Source organism: Panthera tigris, chromosome B1 (assembly GCF_018350195.1).
Source record: "Panthera tigris isolate Pti1 chromosome B1, P.tigris_Pti1_mat1.1, whole genome shotgun sequence".
Taxonomy (NCBI): domain Eukaryota; kingdom Metazoa; phylum Chordata; class Mammalia; order Carnivora; family Felidae; genus Panthera; species Panthera tigris.
The window spans coordinates 96,280,678-96,299,027 of NC_056663.1; the positions used below are offsets into that span (position 1 = coordinate 96,280,678).

Genomic DNA, 18,350 nt, shown 5'->3' on the forward strand with positions numbered 1-18,350 from the left:
AATGAATCCAACACCTCACATCACCTTCAGAATGCCTACAAGCCTTCACATCTTTCCGACCTGATCTCCCATTGAGAAGCTAACAATGTAAACAAATGTTATCTCTCCATTGAAAGCTAATAATATAAACAAATATGTTAGTAAAATAAAATAATAAAGCTTTTCTCTCATTATATATTAGTTTTAGTGCTTGAGTGTTTGCAAACAGATTTAAAGTTTATTAAGGAAACACATATTTCTATACCATATGGTATATTCTTTGGTAAAGCAAGATATTTTACCAAGTGAATTGTCTTCTAATGTATCTTTTGTATACTATGTTTTATTTAAAGTATTTCTAAAAGTGTATTTTATAAAACTTTGTTCTGCTGTATATATATGTATGTGTATATATGTATATGTATATGTTTATGTGTATTATATGTGTGTATATGTATGTTATGCAACAGAAAGGATTTAGTGGTTAAGTCTGGAAAATTGTGCTTAAAATTGCCAAACTTCTTTATCTAAAACTTCCAAATCTTCAGTACTTATATATATTATCATAATGACAAATATCTTATGTAGCATAATATAGTTATTGTACAAAGTTGTTTGTAGCTTTGACTATAGACCATTATTTTTAAAAAAAATTTTTTTTTAATGTTTATTTATTTTTGAGACAGAGAGAGACAGAGCATGATGGGGGAGGGTCAGAGAGAGAGGGAGACACAGAATCTGAAGCAGGCTCCAGGCTCTGAGCTGTCAGCACAGAGCCTGATGCGGGGCTCGAACCCACGAACCATGAGATCATGACCTGAGCCGAAGTTGGACGCCCAACCGACTAAGCCACCCAGGCGTCCCATATAGACCATTATTTTAAAGAAGCATTTTGTAAAGCTACAACCGTGAAAAACATGCTTTGGGGGAAGTGCTTGTATAAAATTAAATTCATTCATGTTGTCCGAGATGAGACATTCGTTGATGAATTTAAGCAATCCTAACAATTTAATTCTTAAAATATTTTAATGATACTTTAGAATTTTATAACATTCTAAAATCAATTAACACATCTTGATTCAGTGTGTCAGGTTATGTGCAATGGGGGGCGGGTACTATGAAGATTCCTGTGTGTATAAAGCCAAGAAGCAGGGACAAGATACAGATATAGACATAGACATAGATTTATATTCAAAATTAAATAACAGTAAATGCATTACATCTTGCTATAGAAATAGGTATTCTTACAGATTGTCCAATTCCATACCTTCAGAGAGCTTATGTTCTATTGGGTGGGAAAACCAATAAACAAAAATATGAAGTCAGGTAATGGTAAATACTGTGAAGAAGAATGGAGCAGAGGAAGAGAATAAAGAGTAGCAAGAGCAGGGTTGGGAGAGAGAGTGGCAGTGTTATTTCGACTGACTGCTCTAGGAAGGCATGTTTGAAGAAGTTACATCCAATCAGAGACCTCAACAAAGTCAGAAAACAGTCATGCAGGGGGTCTGGAACTCTCTTCTTCCAGAAGACTGAGCTTTGTGTGTTTAAGGAAAAAGCAGGAAGGCAAGTTTGGCCAGAGCAGGAAAGAAATGGCAATGGGAAAAGATCAGGTTGGAAAGATGTGAATCCTAGGTATCCTGAAGGTGATGTGAGGTGTTTGGGTTTGTTTGTTTATTTTGTTTTAGGAAGTCGTTGGTCTTGTTTGTAAATTTCATTTTTTATTATGGAAAATTTCTAACATATACAAAGGTATAGATAGCATCATGTAGTGAATTTCTAATATCCATTACCCAGCTTCAATGATTACCAATCCTTGAATAATTGTGATTCATTTATATAGTTCTACCCACTCCACACTCCCTATCCCCTATACCTAGATTATTTTGAAGCCTGTCCCAGATATCATTTCATATCTTCCATAAATATTTCATTATGTATCTCTAAAAGTTCATGATGACAACATTATCACATCTAAAAATGTTAACAGTGATTTCTAAATATCATCAAATATCCAGGCAGTATTCAAGTTTTCTCCACTGGTTTAAATGTTTTTTAAATTTACTTTGTTTTGTTTCATATTTTTTTATTTTGTTTCACAGCTTACTTGACTCAGGCTCTTAAGTTTCTTTTTTTTTTTTTTTTAATGTTTCTTTTTATTTTTGAGAGAGAGACACAGAGCATGAACAGGGGAAGGACAGAGAGAGAGAGGGAGACACAATCTGAAGCAGGCTCCAGGCTCTGTCAGCACAGAGCCCAACACAGGGCTCAAACCCACAAACCACGAGATCATGACCTGAGCCAAGTGCTTAACCGACTGAGCCACCCAGGCTCTCCGAGGCTCTTAATTAAGTCTTTTAATCTATAGGTTTTCAAGAAACCAGGATGTATGCTTTATAGTTTCTCACATTTTAGAGCTCACTGATTGAATTCTTATGGTGGTGGTGGTGTTGTCATTGTTGTTAACATTTTCCTGTGTTTACTATATTTCTGAAAATTTGGTACTTGTATCTAGAACCTTGATGAAATTTGAGTTCAATTTTTTGTCAAGAATATACTTTGTAGGTGGTAATATGTGCTTATATCAGGAGAAATATATTTTGTTTATCTCTTTTTATAATGTTAGTGACCATTGGCCATTTCTAGGTTCATTAATATATTAATAGATAATTGAAAAATGTTGATATTTTAATTCTATCATGTCTTTATATAATTTTTTGGAATACTTTCTATGAAGAGAACCTTCTTATCACCAATTATTTGGTTATCTTGAGGTACAGTTTGTACAGGAAAGACAAGATGATTGTTTCCTTTTATTAACTGAGTTTTAAAATAATGAGTTTATTTAAAACATACTCTAAAAGTAACCAAGAGCATTTTGTTTTAATATAATATGAATTCATAGATTATAACATGTGTTTTAATCCATTGTCATTACTATTTGTTCTGTTGTTCGCACTGTTGTGTTTTGGCCAGTGTCTTCAAATTGGCTCAGAGTACCTTTATCCAAGTACCAAGAGTACCTCGTAGCCACTGATAGCTTCTGTGTTCTTTGGTATGAAAAAACTATCCAGGCTCATCTTATACGTTTTCTGTCCAAGATCTGAAATCAACTGGTTCCTTTTAGTGGAAAATTATATTTAGCATTCATATTAGTTGGTATATGACTAAAAGCATCAAGATATTATAGCATAGTTTATAAAATATAAAAGTAATGAAACTATGTAATAATGTTTTGTTTTTAAATTACAGAGTTTCTGTTCTTTAACAGGATTGGTGACCGTGCTATTCTTCTGGGAGGACTCATCGTTGTATGGGTTGGCTGCTTTATCTTGTTACCTTGGGGAAATCAGTTTCCCAAAATACAGTGGGAAGGTATAGCTATACTTATTTCTATAATGTTAGCCCCTGTTATTCATTTAAAATTAGTAAGTAATACACTGTACTAATTTTGTTTTTACAGAGTTACATAATAATTCAATCCCTAATACCACATTTGGGGAAATTATTATTACTCTTTGGAAGTCTCCAAGAGAAGATCACAACGAAGGACCCACTGGTTGCCCAATTGAACAAGCCTGGTGCTTCTACACTCCCATGATCCATCTGGCTCAGTTCCTCACAGCAGCTATGCTAATTGGAGTAGGCTATCCAACCTGCAATGTTACGTCCTATACGTTGTATTCAAAAGTTCTGGGACCAAAACCTCAGGTGAGCAAGTTATCCTGATACTGCAATCACATGAAATATACTTGTAGGTACATTTTTTGCTACCATTCTCTGTTTTTACACAAGCTGAGTTGGTGGGTTTTTATCATATTCAGCACCTTAAATTAAAAAAAAAAAAACAACCAACTTTTATAAAGTACTTCTAGGACTTAGTATGTTGAAATTTAACAACGAGTACTCTAAGTTAGAGCTCAAAAATGTTTTGAATTCAAGATTGTGAGCTCAAAATCATTTCAGAGGAAAAAATATCTGAAGCATAAATTTCTGAAACTCATCCTTAAACTAGGCAAAAGTTAGGAAGCCAAAATTGATAGACAAATGTGGATCTAGGCTTAATTTCATCTGGTCCTAGAGACAATTACTAAGAGATGAAAGCACAGCAGTCTTAAACATGTATAGCAGCTATGTATAATTTAAAATTCATTTTTATTATAAGAATTTTCGTATCCATTATATAAAAATTAGAAAAAATATAGAGTCCAAATGGAGAAAACTATCAGAGACAAATAATTTTGGGGAAATTATACTTCCAGTCTTTTATCTATGTCTGTGGGTGTTTAACACAAAAACAGGATTATATCATTGTTACTATTTTATAGTCTGCTTTTTAAAAAATATAACAATATATTGTAAATATTCTCCCATGACATTTAATTTTATTTTTTTAATTTTTTAAATTTTTTATTTTTAAATACATGGGATACATTTATTCCATGGAATACATTGTATTCCATTTTATTTATGTACCATCATTTATTCATTTTCCAAATATAGTACATTTAGGTTATTTTCGGGGTTTACACGTAACCCTTCTTTTTAGTACAAGTTATTTAAATGGTCACAAAATGAAAATACTACTTTCCTCTTTAAAAATTACACTGATAGGGGTGCCTGGGTGGCTCAGTCAGTTATGCGTCTGATTTCGTCTCGGGTCGTAACCTCAAAGCTTGTGAGTTTGAGCCCTATATCCGGCTCTGTGCTTGACAGTTTGCAGTATGGAGCCTGCTTTGGATTCTGTGTCTTTCTCACTCTCTGACCCTCCCCCACTCATGATCTATCTGTCTCTCCTTCAAAAATAAATAAACATTAAAAAAAATTTTTTTAAACAATAAAATAAAATAAAAATTGCACTGATAATGTTACATTTTCAGGGCAGAAATTAGTATTTCTATTGAAATAAGACAAAGAGAAAAGAAAATTTTTAATACTGTGTTTTTAAGGTATATAGTAGGTAAGACATTTGGTACTTTCTGAGTCTTTTAATCCATAAAATTGTATTTTCAAAACCAAGAATAAAAGCACATAACAAAAGCAATGTATGATAGTTGTAAAAAATTCAAATAGTTTGAAATGTGTATAGCAGAAAATGAAGACTCCCCTTAGCCTCAACACACTAAAGTCAACCCCTGTTCACTTCATTTGTATGCCTCAAGACATCTTTCTATACCTATTCAAGCATATGCAGACCCATGCCTTTTTTTTTTTAATTGGAAGATATTTATTAGTATGTAGTATTTAGTTATTTATAAATGAGTGTTAAGTATCAATGATACAATTAGTGAGCTAAAATTATGAAAATTTTTTTGTATATTACAAGTATTTATTTAATTATTATTTTTTTCTTCTAAGTTTTTATTTAAATTCAAGTTAGTTAACATATAGTGTAGTATTGGTTTCAGGAGTAGAATTTAGTGATTCATCACTTACATATAATACTCAGGCTCATCACAAGTGCCCTCCTTAATGCCCATTACACCCATTTAGCCCATTCCTACCCACCCACCTCCCCTCCAGCAACCCTCAGTTTGTTCTCTACAGTTAAAGAGTCTCTTATGGTTTACCTACCTCTCTGTTTTTATCTTATTTTATTTTCCCTTCCCCAATATTCATCTTTTTTGTTTTGTTTTTGTAAGTTTATTTATTTATTTTAGAGAGAGAGGGCAGGGGAGGAGCAGAGAGAGAGGAAGAGAGAAAATCCCAAGCAGACTTTGTGCTGTCAGCACAGAGCACGATGTAGAGTTCGATCTCATGAACTGTGAGATCATGACCTGAGGCAAAATCAAGAGTTGGATGCTTAATCGACTAAGCCAATCAGGCGCCCCTCATCTGTCTTGTTTCTTAAATTCCACATATGAGTGAAATCATAAGTATTTGTCTTTCTCTGACTTATTTCACGTCACATAATACACTCTAGTTTCATCCATATTGTTGCAAATGGCAAGATTTCATTCTTTTTGATGGCTGAGTACTATTCCATTGTATATATATATGCCACATCTTCGTTATCCATTCATGAGTCACAGATATTTGGGGTCTTTCCATAATTTGGCTATTGTTGATAGTGCTGCTATAAACACTGAGGTGCACCTGCCCCTTCAAATCAACATTTTTGTATCCTTTTGATAAATACCTAGTAGCACAATTGCTGGGTATAGGGTGTTCTATTTTTAACTTTTTGAGGAACCTTCATACTGTTCTCCAAAGTGGTTGCACCAGTTTGCATTCCCACCAACAGTGTGAGAGGGTTCCCCTTTCTCCACATCCTCGCCAGCATCTGTTGTTGCCCGAGTTGTTAATTTTAGCCATTCTGACAGGTGTGAGGTGGTATCTCATTATGGTTTTGATTTGTATTTCTGTGATGATGAGTGACATTGAGCATCTTTTCATGTATCTATTAGCCATTTGTACATCTTCTTTGGAGAAATGCCTGTTCATGTCTTCTGCTGTTTTTTTTTGCTGGGTTATTTGGTTTTGGGGTGTTGAGTTTGATAAGTTCTTTATTGATTTGGGATACTAACCCTTTATCCAATATGTCATTTGCAAATATCTTCTCCCATTCTATTGGTTGCCTTTTAGTTTTGCTGATTGTTTCCTTTGCTGTGCAGAAGTTTTTTCTCTTGATGAAGTGCCAGATAGTTCATTTTTGCTTTTGCTTCCCTTGCCTCTGGATATGTGTCTAGTAAGAAGTTGCTATGGCCGGTGTCAAAGAGATTGCTGCTGTGTTCTCCTCTAGGATTTTGGTGGCTTCCTGTCTCACGTTTAGGTTCTTTCATCCATTTTGAATTTATTTTCATGTATGGTTTAAGAACGTGGTCCAATTTCATTTGTCTGCATGTCACCATCCAGTTTTCTCAACACCATTTATTGAAGAGACTGTCTTCTTTTCCATTGGATATTCTTTCCTGCTCTGTCAAAGATTAGTTGACCATATAGTGGTGGGTCCATTTCTGGATTCTCTATTCTGTTCCATTGATCTATGTGTCTGTTTTTGTGCTAGTACCATATTATCTTGATGATTACAGCTTTGTAATACATACATGAAGACTAGAATTGTGATGCCTCCCACTTTGCTTTTCTTTTTCATCATTATTTTGGCTATTTGGGAGTATTTTCTGGTTCCATACAAATTTTAGGATGCACTCATGCCTTAAAAAAATTTTTTTTAACTTTATTTTTTTTTGAGAGAGAGAGAGACAGAGAGCAAGCTGGGGAGGGGCAGAGAGAAAGAGACAGAGAATCCTAAGCAGGCTCTGTGCTGTAAGCTCGAAGCCCCACGTGGGGCTCACGTGAAATCATGACCTGAGCCGAAATCAAGAGTCAGACGCTTAACCAACTGAGCCACCCAGACGCCCCTAGAACGCACTCATGCCTTTAAAAAAAAAAAAAAAAGAATTGTCTGACTTCGGCTCAGGTCATGATCTCACGGTTCGTGGGCTTGAGCCCTGCATTGGGCTCTGTGCTGACAGCTCAGAGCCTGGACCCTGCTTTGGATTCTGTGTCTCCCTCTCACTCTGCTCCTCCCCCCTCATGCTCTGTCTCTCTTTCTCTCTCTCTCAAAAATAAATAAACATTAAAAAAATTTTTTTAATTAAAATTAAAAAATTAAAAAAATAAAACAATATATTTTCTCTCATGTACGTAATATTTTTTTGCATCTTGTAGTGTTTTACTTAATAGCCATAGTCTTCTTTCCTTGTTAGTGCATATAGATGTTCTCATTATAATATCTTACTCTATATAGGACCTTATTCTTTTAAGCAACTGATTAGCATTCTATTCATTAAATACACTGTAATATATTTACTTAATCCACCATTGATTGACAGTTAGGCTGTTTTCAATTTGGAGATATTAAAAGTGTTACTGCACTGTACATTCTTGGATAGATTGTATTGGTTATAGTTTGGAGTATAGTAGTTGGAAGAGTGACATTATGGTATAGTGGAAAGTGGTATAGTGGATTCAGCCAAACAAACCTTCAAAATATTTTGGACAATTACTCGAATTTTCTAAGCTTCAGCTTTCACGTTTGTTGAATGAGGGTAATAACAGTTGCAGAAATTTGTGTATATTGGAAACAATATATGTAAAGTACCCAGCACAGTGTTGGGAATATAGTAAGTACAAAATAAATGTTAGCCATAAAGGGTAGATTTAAAAAATTTTATTGTTTCCATGGCTTCAGTAGACATTGGACATTGTTTGTATGTTTATATTTTTCTTAAACTGACTTTTATTTTTCTTAAACTGACTAATCAAGTAAGTATACTGTTCATTAATTGCTGTATTTATAGAGAGACATTTTATATTTAATTTAAAAATAAAAGATGGAGAAAGTGATTTTTGTGAGTTTGTCATAATTTGGTAATAGTACTTTCACCCTTATTTTTAAAATGACTAAACCTAAATATCAGTCTGCTTTTCTCTCTCTCCACCACAGGGTGTGTACATGGGCTGGTTAACAGCTTCTGGAAGTGCAGCACGGATTCTTGGACCCGTGTTCATCAGCCAAGTGTACACTTCCTGGGGTCCACGATGGGCATTCAGCCTTGTGTGTGGAATAGTGGTGCTTACCATCATGCTCCTGGGTGTGGTTTACAGAAGACTTGTTCCTTTTTCTGTGAGGCATGGAAGGATTCAAGAGTAACCTAACTAACTCTATGATGGAAAGTACTTATATGGGATTTCTTCTTCCAGGGCTCTGTAAGACAGTTGCTATGAGTCAATTTCCAAAAGTCAGGCTGCAAATATTATGTATTTTGAATAACAAGAACATATATTGATTAATATAGGGAATTCTACATGTAAATACGAACAGTAATATAATATAAAAACACTCTGGTTCATAATTTCTGTATTTCAAAAAGTATTCTTCATATAACACCTCTTTAGCGGTTACATGAACTCATGAGTGGACAGTGGTTTATAAATATGAAGTTGTGCTCTTAATTCAAACTGCAGAGGTGTCATTAAAATAATGAGAAAGTATTTATGCAGGGAAGCCATAAGGAGAGTTCTTTATGAATTACCAATAACAAAAAAAAATGAAATTATAGAAATTATCTACCTAAATAGAGGTACCTATGTTTGAAGATACCTACTTTTTATTTATTTAAAAAATGCAGCTTCTATTATTGAATTTCCTTATGAAATGAAAATCATGACTCTTAACTTTTCCATTTACCATGCCTACCATCCTACCTTACCTTCTATAAAGCATTATTTTTAATTCTATACCTTCTGTCCTATTTTAGTTCCCTAATAGGAGAAAGTACAAATAATTCTAATATTTGAGCAGTAAAGAAGATTAAGAGATCAAGATGGATTTCACTACCTTTGGTAGGACTAATTATTTTTTTCTTTCAAGTACTAATAAATAATTCACTTTAGAAACATAAGCCAGGTATGTTACTGTATACATATACTGAATAGCAAACTGTTTATTAAAATTACTGACATTTTTCAACTCCCTTAAATTCTGGAGAAAAACTATTACTTTAATTATTTAATTAAATTATTTAATTTATTTACTTTTCCCATTTCTCAGTAGTGACAGGGAAGACACAGCAGTTCCCAAACAATGTCTAAGTAGCTATTCAGAACTGCAGAATTTTAAATTTGGATAGGCCATGACAGCCCCAATCTAATTAGGCTAATAAATATTTTAGGTAAAATTGCTTTAATCTAACAGTTTACTGAGTTTACTTGAAGTTGGCTAAATCATACTCTCTATGTGTACATTTCTACCTCTACATAAATTGAATGCTGATAAAAGGAACTAGTATAGAATTATGTATGTGGATAATCAATATTACCAAAAAATGCAAAAATATTTCTAAATATTTTTCCAAATGTTTCCTACTGTAAATTCTATTTTCAAATCTGAAAGCAAACAAGTAAACACTATAATCTGCACTTTACACTATGTTTCTTGTATTCTTGTGGGGGTTTTTTTCCCTTTTACTTTCTCTCTTTCTTTCTTTTCTTTTCTTTTCTTTTTTTTTTTTTTTTTTTTTTTTTTTTTTTTTGGCTTGAAAAACAGAAATTTATTTCTCACAGTTCTGGAGGCTAGAAGTCTAAGACCAAGATTGTCAGCAGGGTTATTAGTTAGTTTGTTCTGAAGTCACTCCTTGACTTGTAAATGGATATCTTCTCTCTGGATCTTTTGTTTGTTTGTTTTTACAGCTTTATTGTGTAAGTTTAAAGTGTACAATGTGATGATTTGATAAACTTATATATAGCAAAATGATTACCACCATAGCACTAGCCAACACCTCCATCCTATCACATAATTATCATTTCTTTTTTTTTGTGGTGAGAACATTTAAGATCTACTCTCTTTGCGACTTTTAAGTATATAATACAGTATTATTAATTGTGATCACCATGCTGTACAACAGATCCCCAGAATTTAGTCATCTTATCACAGGAAGTTTGTTCTCTGACCAACATCCCATTTCCTCCACCCCTTAACCCCTGTCAACCACCATCCCACTCTCTGCTTCTAACAGTTAAGTTCTTTTAGATTTCACATACAAGTAATATCAGATAGTATTGTCCCTCTCTGTCTGACTTCTTTCACTTAGCATAATGCCCTCAAGGTCCACCCACGTTTTCACAAATGGCAGGATCTCCTTATTTCTCATGGCTGAATAATATTCCAACACATACACACATCTTTATTCATCCACTGATAGACATCTGTGTTGTTTCCATATCATGGCATTTGTGAATAATGCTGCAATGAACATGGGAGTGCACATATCTCTTTAAAATTCTGCCTTCATCTCCTTTGGATATATACCCATAAGAGGGATGGCCACATCTTTTGGTAGTTCTTATTTTTTGAGGAACCTCCATTCTGTTTTCCACAGTGGCTGCACCAGTTTACATTCCCACAAACAGGACACAAGGGTTCCCTTTTCTCCACATTCTCACTTGTTATTTCTTGTCTTCTTTGATAACAGCCATTTTAACTAGTGTGAGGTGATGACATCTTATTGTGGTTTTCATTTGCATTTCCCTGTGGATTAGTGATGTGGAGCATCCTTTTATGAACCTGCTTTCTTATACCATATGTATGCCCTTTGGAAAAATATCCATTCAGACCTTAAAAAAAATTTTTTTTTTTTTAAGTAAGCTCTACCCCCAATGTAGGGCTTGAACTGAGATCAAGAATTACATGCTCTACTGACTGAGCCAGCCAGGTGCCCCTCCTCTGCACATTTTTAAATCAGACTGGGTTTTTTTGCTATTGAAGTTAGCTGTACTCTTTTTTTTTTTAATAACCCTATTTTTATTTAGGAATTCATGTTAATTTTTTTATTAAATGTTTATTTTTGAGAGATAGAGACAGAGCACAAGCAAGGGAGGGGCAGAGAGAGAGGGATACACAGAACTGGAAGCAGGCTCCAAGCTGTCAGCACAGAGCCCAATGCAGGGCTTGAACCCACAAACCATGAGATCATGACCTGAGCTGAAGTCAGACACTTAACCGACTGAGCCACCCAGGTGCCCTGAAATTTGCTGTACTCTTAAATCCAACTTCTTCAGCCCTAATAGAAAGCTTAATCTGACAGAAATCATCCCATGTTTAAATTTTAGAGATTGTTTTTGCTCTTTTCCACCCCCCATAGTGAGACTCTGCTTCAGTTAGACTTACCAGAGCCATAGCCAGGTTTCTGGCTATTTGGTCAAGTTCTGGGATCTCTTTTCCCTGATGTTCTGCAGCTCCTTCCTCAGTCTTACATTTTTGGGGCTCTAATCTTAAAAGAGTAAACTCCACCCTTGGTTTAGATAGTAATAGCAACAATGGTAATGATGAAAATAATAGCAAACATTTATAGAGTTCTTTTCATATTGCACGTAATGTATAATGTACATTTTCATAGCAGTCTTATAAAGCAAAGGTGCTGTTATGACACCATTTTACAGATAAAGGAACAGAGGCACAGAGAAAAGATTTGTCTCAGTAACAGTCTGTCTTTAGAGTCCACACACTGAACCACTAAATTTTTTATTGTATAGGAAATAACCCAGAAAATTTTAAGAGCAGTTAATTGCTTATTTTAGAGTAAATCAAGTTATGCATACCAATGACTCCTATTAGCAGAAATATTTGAGAAACATAATTGAAGCCCAATGACTGGGGCTGTTATCCTACAATAATGGACTGTTTCTATGCAAGAAAGTATGACAGAGAAGTTTCCCAATTTCCAAAGACTTATAATATTGAATAAGATTCATATAAACTATAACCTTGCAACAACAACTAACACCTTTCCTTTATTAAGAATGCTTTCTTTTCTGGGGGATTATACCAGCACACATCTTGGCACAAAAGAAGATAAGGAAGTGACATGGGGTGGAGGAGAGAGCAGGGAGGTAAAGTTTGAGGAAAAAATCACTAACTGAGTTCTTGAGTGGGACAAGTGGAGTATAAACTGCAAAGGATGATAGGAGACCTTAAGGTATGAAAAACTGAAAAATAGTATGCATTTCAGAAAAGATACGTTTTTGAAAACCTAAACTTAATAAGAAAATGATTTGTATATTTGAAGGGATTTATAGCTTCACAAAGCATCTCCATGTTACCTTGCTAAACTTGCCTACACTTAAACTCCTCCAGTTATCTTGCATAAAGTGAAATAAATCCATATGTGATTTTTGTTTTGGGGAGGATAAACTACTTATCTGCATCTGCTCAAGAGTAATTTATTGTGAGAGGATATTTTAGGTGCCATTTTTGACTACTGCAAACTTTTTTGTAATTTAATGTATTTTAACATTGTGAATGTACATTTTTAATAAACAATTATTATGTATATGTACCTTAAGCCTTAAAATTATTTATTCATACTTTCAATATATATTCAAAGGGTACCTACTATGTACAAATCACCATGTCATTGTTGGGAATAAAGCAATGAACAAAGTATACAGAGTTGCTACCCTCATGGAATGTCCATATTGGCAGGAACATTAGAAATTAATCATTTGTGATTACACAAATGATTATGCTTAAGGGAAGGACAATGAGAGAGAAGCATAGCCAGCTGTGGGGATGACTAACAGGGGATCTGACCTGAACAGGAAAGTCAGGGACTGTTTTGCTAAGGATGTAATGACTAACTAAGGCTGGTGGAGAGAATGATTTGGACTGGTGAAGAGTGGGACAAGTGCATTTCAGGCTGAAGGTGGTAAGATCTTGGGGCTTTCATGGAACTACAAGTAGGTCTAAGGTGGCTAGGAAAGGACTGAGAAAAAGAGTCCTATTAGTTGAGGGTATAGAGGGACAATGCAAAGCCGTGTAGACCTCAGGCAGTAGGGTGTCCTCCAGTGGTAAGTAAGAGGTATTTTAACTTTAGGCATGGTTTGAGTTAGGAGTCCAAAGAATGTCATTAGGACTGTGTCTTTTTCTTTTAGTTCTACATGCCTCTGCTTGACTTTCAGGTTCTCTCCATTTTGTGGCAAGATGGCCACTGGCAGCTCCAAGCTTGCAACATCTTTGTAACTCACAATTCCAGAGAAAAATGGTTTGGGCAGAAGTATCAGAAAAGGCTCTAAGTAGCCAACTTTAGCTTACATACCCATCCCTGAACTGACCAGATGGGCAGAGTGGAATCCTCTACTAGCCCAGGCCTGGATCATGCATGTATCCATTCTGGAAATGCAATTATCTGTATGGATGAGGAAGGAGGGGAAGAGCCCTGTCAGGCTCATCTTGATTACATAGACTAAAATAGACTTAGACCTGGATGGAGAAGAGGAGGTTGACCAAAGAAAGGTCTGTTGAGCTGACAAATATGTATGTTTATTCATTACACCTACACCTCCCAACTATTTTCACATCATTGCAATCACAGAAAATATTGTATGCACCACTGTGAAAAATAGATCAAGTTGCTTACACCCAGTTTCTTCAGATAACACAGGCCCTACAATCAACTCAGAGCTCTGAAGAGATCAATTTTCCACTTATGAATATAACCCATCTGTGATATACCAATGTTAGGAAGCATGGTACTATACCATGATAGGTATTTTGGGCTTTTAAGAGAAATGGGAAGGCAATTGGGTTAACATGGTCTCTAAAAAGAAACTCGTGCTCCTCATAGAAATGGTTGATTCCAGGTGTGGGACAAAATGAGCCTAAGACATCTTATGCCAGAAAGCAAGAGGGTTATCAAAACTATGTTAGTCTTGCCAAAAGGACACGGGAGTCAAATAAAGAGACTACTACTGGCCCCAAATGGGACAATTAAAGAATTGAATAATATCTGCAGTTGATTTAAACACAACAAATATGTGAAAATCTATGAGTTCAAAATGATATTAAAAATAAGAAACCCATTGGTCACCTTTGGAGGTTGCCTTGGCAGCTTCATTCTGAAAACCAGAAAATAAAAGACTCCAGCATCTATTCTACCTTTCCTGTATCTAAACTTCAGGGTATTCAAATATTGATGAGGGAAAGTAATTTTCTTTTTTTTTTTTTTTAATGTTTATTTATTTTGAGAGAGCGAGCACAAGCAGGGGAGAGGAACAGAGAGGATAGAGAGAATCCCAAGCAGGCTCCACGCTCAGCATCGAGCTGATGCTGAGCTCATAAGCGTGAGCTGTGAGATCATGACCTGAGCCAAAATCAAGTGTCGGATGCTTAACTGACTGAGCCACCTAGGTGCCCGGAAAGTTATTTTCTGTAGAAGAATCCAAGCTAGTAAAAACGAAGTGAATAATAGAAAAATCTCCACTTAGCAACCTCTAGTGAAATAATAGATATGGGCAACAATCATCAAGAAGGCTAAAACAACCAGGTGAAAGAGTAACAAGGAATTTTCTAAAGGATGAATGAGGCTGACAACACATGCACCCACTGATCAATCTATTTTTTTTTAATGTTTATTTTTGAGAGGCAGAAAGAAAGGGGGACAGAGGATCCGAAGCAGGCTTGGTGCTGACAGCAGACAGCTGGATGTGGGGCTCGAACTCATAAACTGCAAGATAATGACGTAAGCTGAAGTCCAACGCTTAATTGAGCCACTCAGGCCCCCCGATCATTCTTAACATCACTGAAAGTAGGTAAGCATTACGTGTCTCATAACTTCATGCAGCAGGAAGTACACAACACCACTTGTAAAAGTGTCCCTGCCAAAAAATTAAACCAGAACCTAATCAAGCCGATAAACTACTAGTTTACAGGAAATACAGAGGGAAACATGTTAAATGCCATCTCTAGGTAGTAATCACCTAAACCCAGAAGGCTATATATTCTATAGACAAATGATCCAGTTACAAAAGAAAGAAAAAGAAAGAAAAAGAGAAAGAAAGAAAAAGAAAGAAAGAAAAAGAAAGAAAGAAAGAAAAAAGAGAGAAAGAAAAGAAATTAGGGAGATCAGATGTCAGAGATGAAAAAGAAGCTTAAGAGATCTTTTTTGGATCCTGTTTCAAATAAACCAAATGTAGGGGCGCCTGGGTGGCTCAGTCGGTTAGGCATCCGGCTTCGGCTCAGGTCATGATCTCATGGTCCATGAGTTCAAGCCCCGCGTTGGGCTCTGTGCTGACAGCTCAGAGCCTGGAGCCTGTTTCAGATTCTGTGTCTCCCTCTCTCTCTGCCCCTCCCCTGTTCATGCTCTGTCTCTCTCTGTCTCAAAAATAAATAAATGTTAAAAAAAAAAATTTTTTTCAAATAAACCAAATGTAAAAGGATACTTTTATGGCAATTGGAGAAATTTGAAACTAGACTCAATATTAGATGATATTAAGGAATTATTGCTAATTCTGAGATGTATGGTAGTGTTATTGTTATGCCTTTAAAAGGTTATTATCTGTTAAAGATAGATATTGAAGAATTTACTAGAAATTACATGTGTCTAGGGTCTGCTTCAAAATACTCCAAAAGGGAAAGGGCATCAGGATGGATGAAACAAGACTGGCAAAATATTTGTTGAAGTTGGGTGGGAGATACATGGAGGTTACTTATGTACTTACATGTGTACTTTTGCATTTTTAAATGTCCACATTTAATTTAAAGTTAGTAATAATCAGCTTTGTATTTTAGAATTATCTAGCTGCAGTGTGAAATATGCACTAGAGTAGGGTGTAGAGGACATCATGTTTGTGGCTACTCTTCATTTCCTGGTAACTCTTCCACATTTGGAGAATTCCTCACACTGAGCCTCTCAGAAGCCAAAACTCTATCTCATCTACCCTTGCATCTAAGACACAAGTATGTGTTTCTGGTTCATGTGAGATTTCATAAGGAATGGAGCAAAAAGAGCAAGTGGGCACCATGAGCAAAACTGATTTTGGTGAAGGAGCAAGATCAGTGGTTAAATTTTGGAGAAAACACTGTCAAAACATCTGGAACCTAGTCCCCAGCTTCATCAGCATGGCTGTAGGATCTGTGCTAAGCAGGGGTGGCAGGGTGTTTTCTGAGGCAGCTCCTGCATACAGTGATTCAGGCATTGGTCCTCACTGCAAAGCTTGAATCTCTGAACCTCTGTCCCTCGTAGAGGTTCTATGTACTAATACCCTTAATAAATATATTCTCTGCTTAAACTAACTAGAGTGAATTCTGATGTTTGCAACTAAAAATGCTGACTGAGGGGTACCCAGGTGGCTCAGTGGGTTGAATGCCAGACTTTTGCTCAGGTCATGATCTTGCAGTTTGTGGGTTCAAGCCCTGCATCAGGCTCTGTGCTGACAGCTCAGAGCCTGGAGCCTGCTTCAGATTCTGTGTCTCCCCCTCTCTCTCTGCCTCCCCACCCCGCCCCCTGCCGTTCACATTCTGTCTCCCTCTCTCTCTCAAAAATAATTAAACATTAAAAAAAAAAAAACCACTGAAATAGGAGGCAAGAGTAGATGTTTGTAGACAAGCGGGTTACTGCAGTAGTTCAGATGAGTAATGCTGGTGACATGGACTGGGGAATTGGCAGTGGAACTGGGAGTTGAAAGCAAAGCATGTAAAATATATTTTAGAAGTAGAGTTGACAGGATTATTTGATTACATTAAGGTAAAAGAAGATGTTAAGAATGACTTCCAGGATTCTGACATGAACAGCTGGAAATACAAGTACTATGTACTAAAATAAATACTGAGGAGGAGCAAGAAAATAGTACAGTTGAATTAAATGATATTCTTACAGACAACAAAGGCATGCCACATAGATATGCCCATAAAACAGACTAAAATGAGCAGAAAGAAATTATGAAATAATGGAAACTAAAAAATGACATAAATCATAATCAGGAATGAGATAATTCTTCAATGAAATTGAGAAATAAGAGAATAGGAAGATATGAAAATATTGCTGGCAAAGCTCAGGAAAGAATAAGAAATTTAAAAAATAATCTTGGGGCACCTGGGTGGCTCAGTCAGTTATGTGTCCAACTTTTGGCTCAGATCATGATCTCATGGTCTGCTTGTCAGCACAGAGCCCGCTTCAGATCCTTTGTCCCCCTCTCTATCTGCCCCTGCCCCACTCTCTCTCTCTCTCCCTCTCTCTCTCAGAAATAAATAAAACATTTTAAAAAATGAATAAAAATAAAAATAATCTGAACATGAAGACCAAATTAGAAGGAACACAGAAGTAAATAAGATGCCATAGATAACTTGATAAGGTAAATAAAAGACAAAGGAAAATTAAAACAACAGAAATAAAGACATAAAAATGATTCCACAAAAAATGATGGATATAAAAACTAAGCACAGATGATACAACATATATAGAAGTCTTTCAAGAAAACCAAAGCAATGAAGCAGAACAAATTCTAAGAACTATATACAAAAAAAAAAAATTTGCTAAAATAAAGCTCAAACATACATATGAGAAGGGCATACCAAGTACCTGAATAATTGACCCAGAATGGTCTATTATCACAGATTCCATTAAAAATATTGTGTTAAAAAAAAGTGGGTACCAGTCAAAATGGCTAAGTCACTTAGAAAAGAAAATCATATTGCAATCAGATTTTGTGATGATACGTTTTTATGCCAGAATCAGTGGATTAATATATTTATTTAAAGAAATACAGTGTGGGTCACATATTTTATATCCAGTCAAGCTGACCTTCAAGGATAAAGTTTACATACTTATGAAGAACCCAGGGAATATTATTTTTATGAGCTGTGAGCAAATTTCAAAAAAATTAAGATGACATGAGAATTCAGCATAAAACTGATGGTGAGTATTTTATATATTACCTCTAGAACTAAGACTAAATGATGGAAATAAGGGTGACAGAATTATCGGGCACCTGGGTGGCTCGAGCAGTCAGTTAAGCATCCTTGATTTTGGCTCAGGTCATGATCTCACAGTTTTTGGGATTGAGCCCTGTAATTATTATATAATACCCTTCTTCAT

The 18,350-nt window shown here is 35.4% G+C and overlaps 1 protein-coding gene across 3 annotated transcripts in view; it reads left to right on the forward strand.

The window, feature by feature from the left end:
• MFSD8 (major facilitator superfamily domain containing 8) overlaps positions 1 to 18,350 on the forward strand; it is a 69,715-nt gene that overhangs the window by 36,697 nt on the left and 14,668 nt on the right. For 2 of the 3 annotated variants that reach the window (XM_042983930.1, XM_042983931.1), the window contains 4 exons: positions 3,248 to 3,351; positions 3,440 to 3,687; positions 8,426 to 8,651; positions 9,240 to 9,324. In XM_042983930.1, the coding sequence (XP_042839864.1) occupies positions 3,248 to 3,351; positions 3,440 to 3,687; positions 8,426 to 8,632 (559 nt within the window). In that variant the 3' untranslated portion in view covers positions 8,633 to 8,651; positions 9,240 to 9,324. Of the gene's footprint in view, positions 1 to 3,247; positions 3,352 to 3,439; positions 3,688 to 8,425; positions 8,652 to 9,239; positions 9,325 to 18,350 lie in introns of those variants that run through there. The other variant, XR_006216785.1, reaches the window with a different exon arrangement.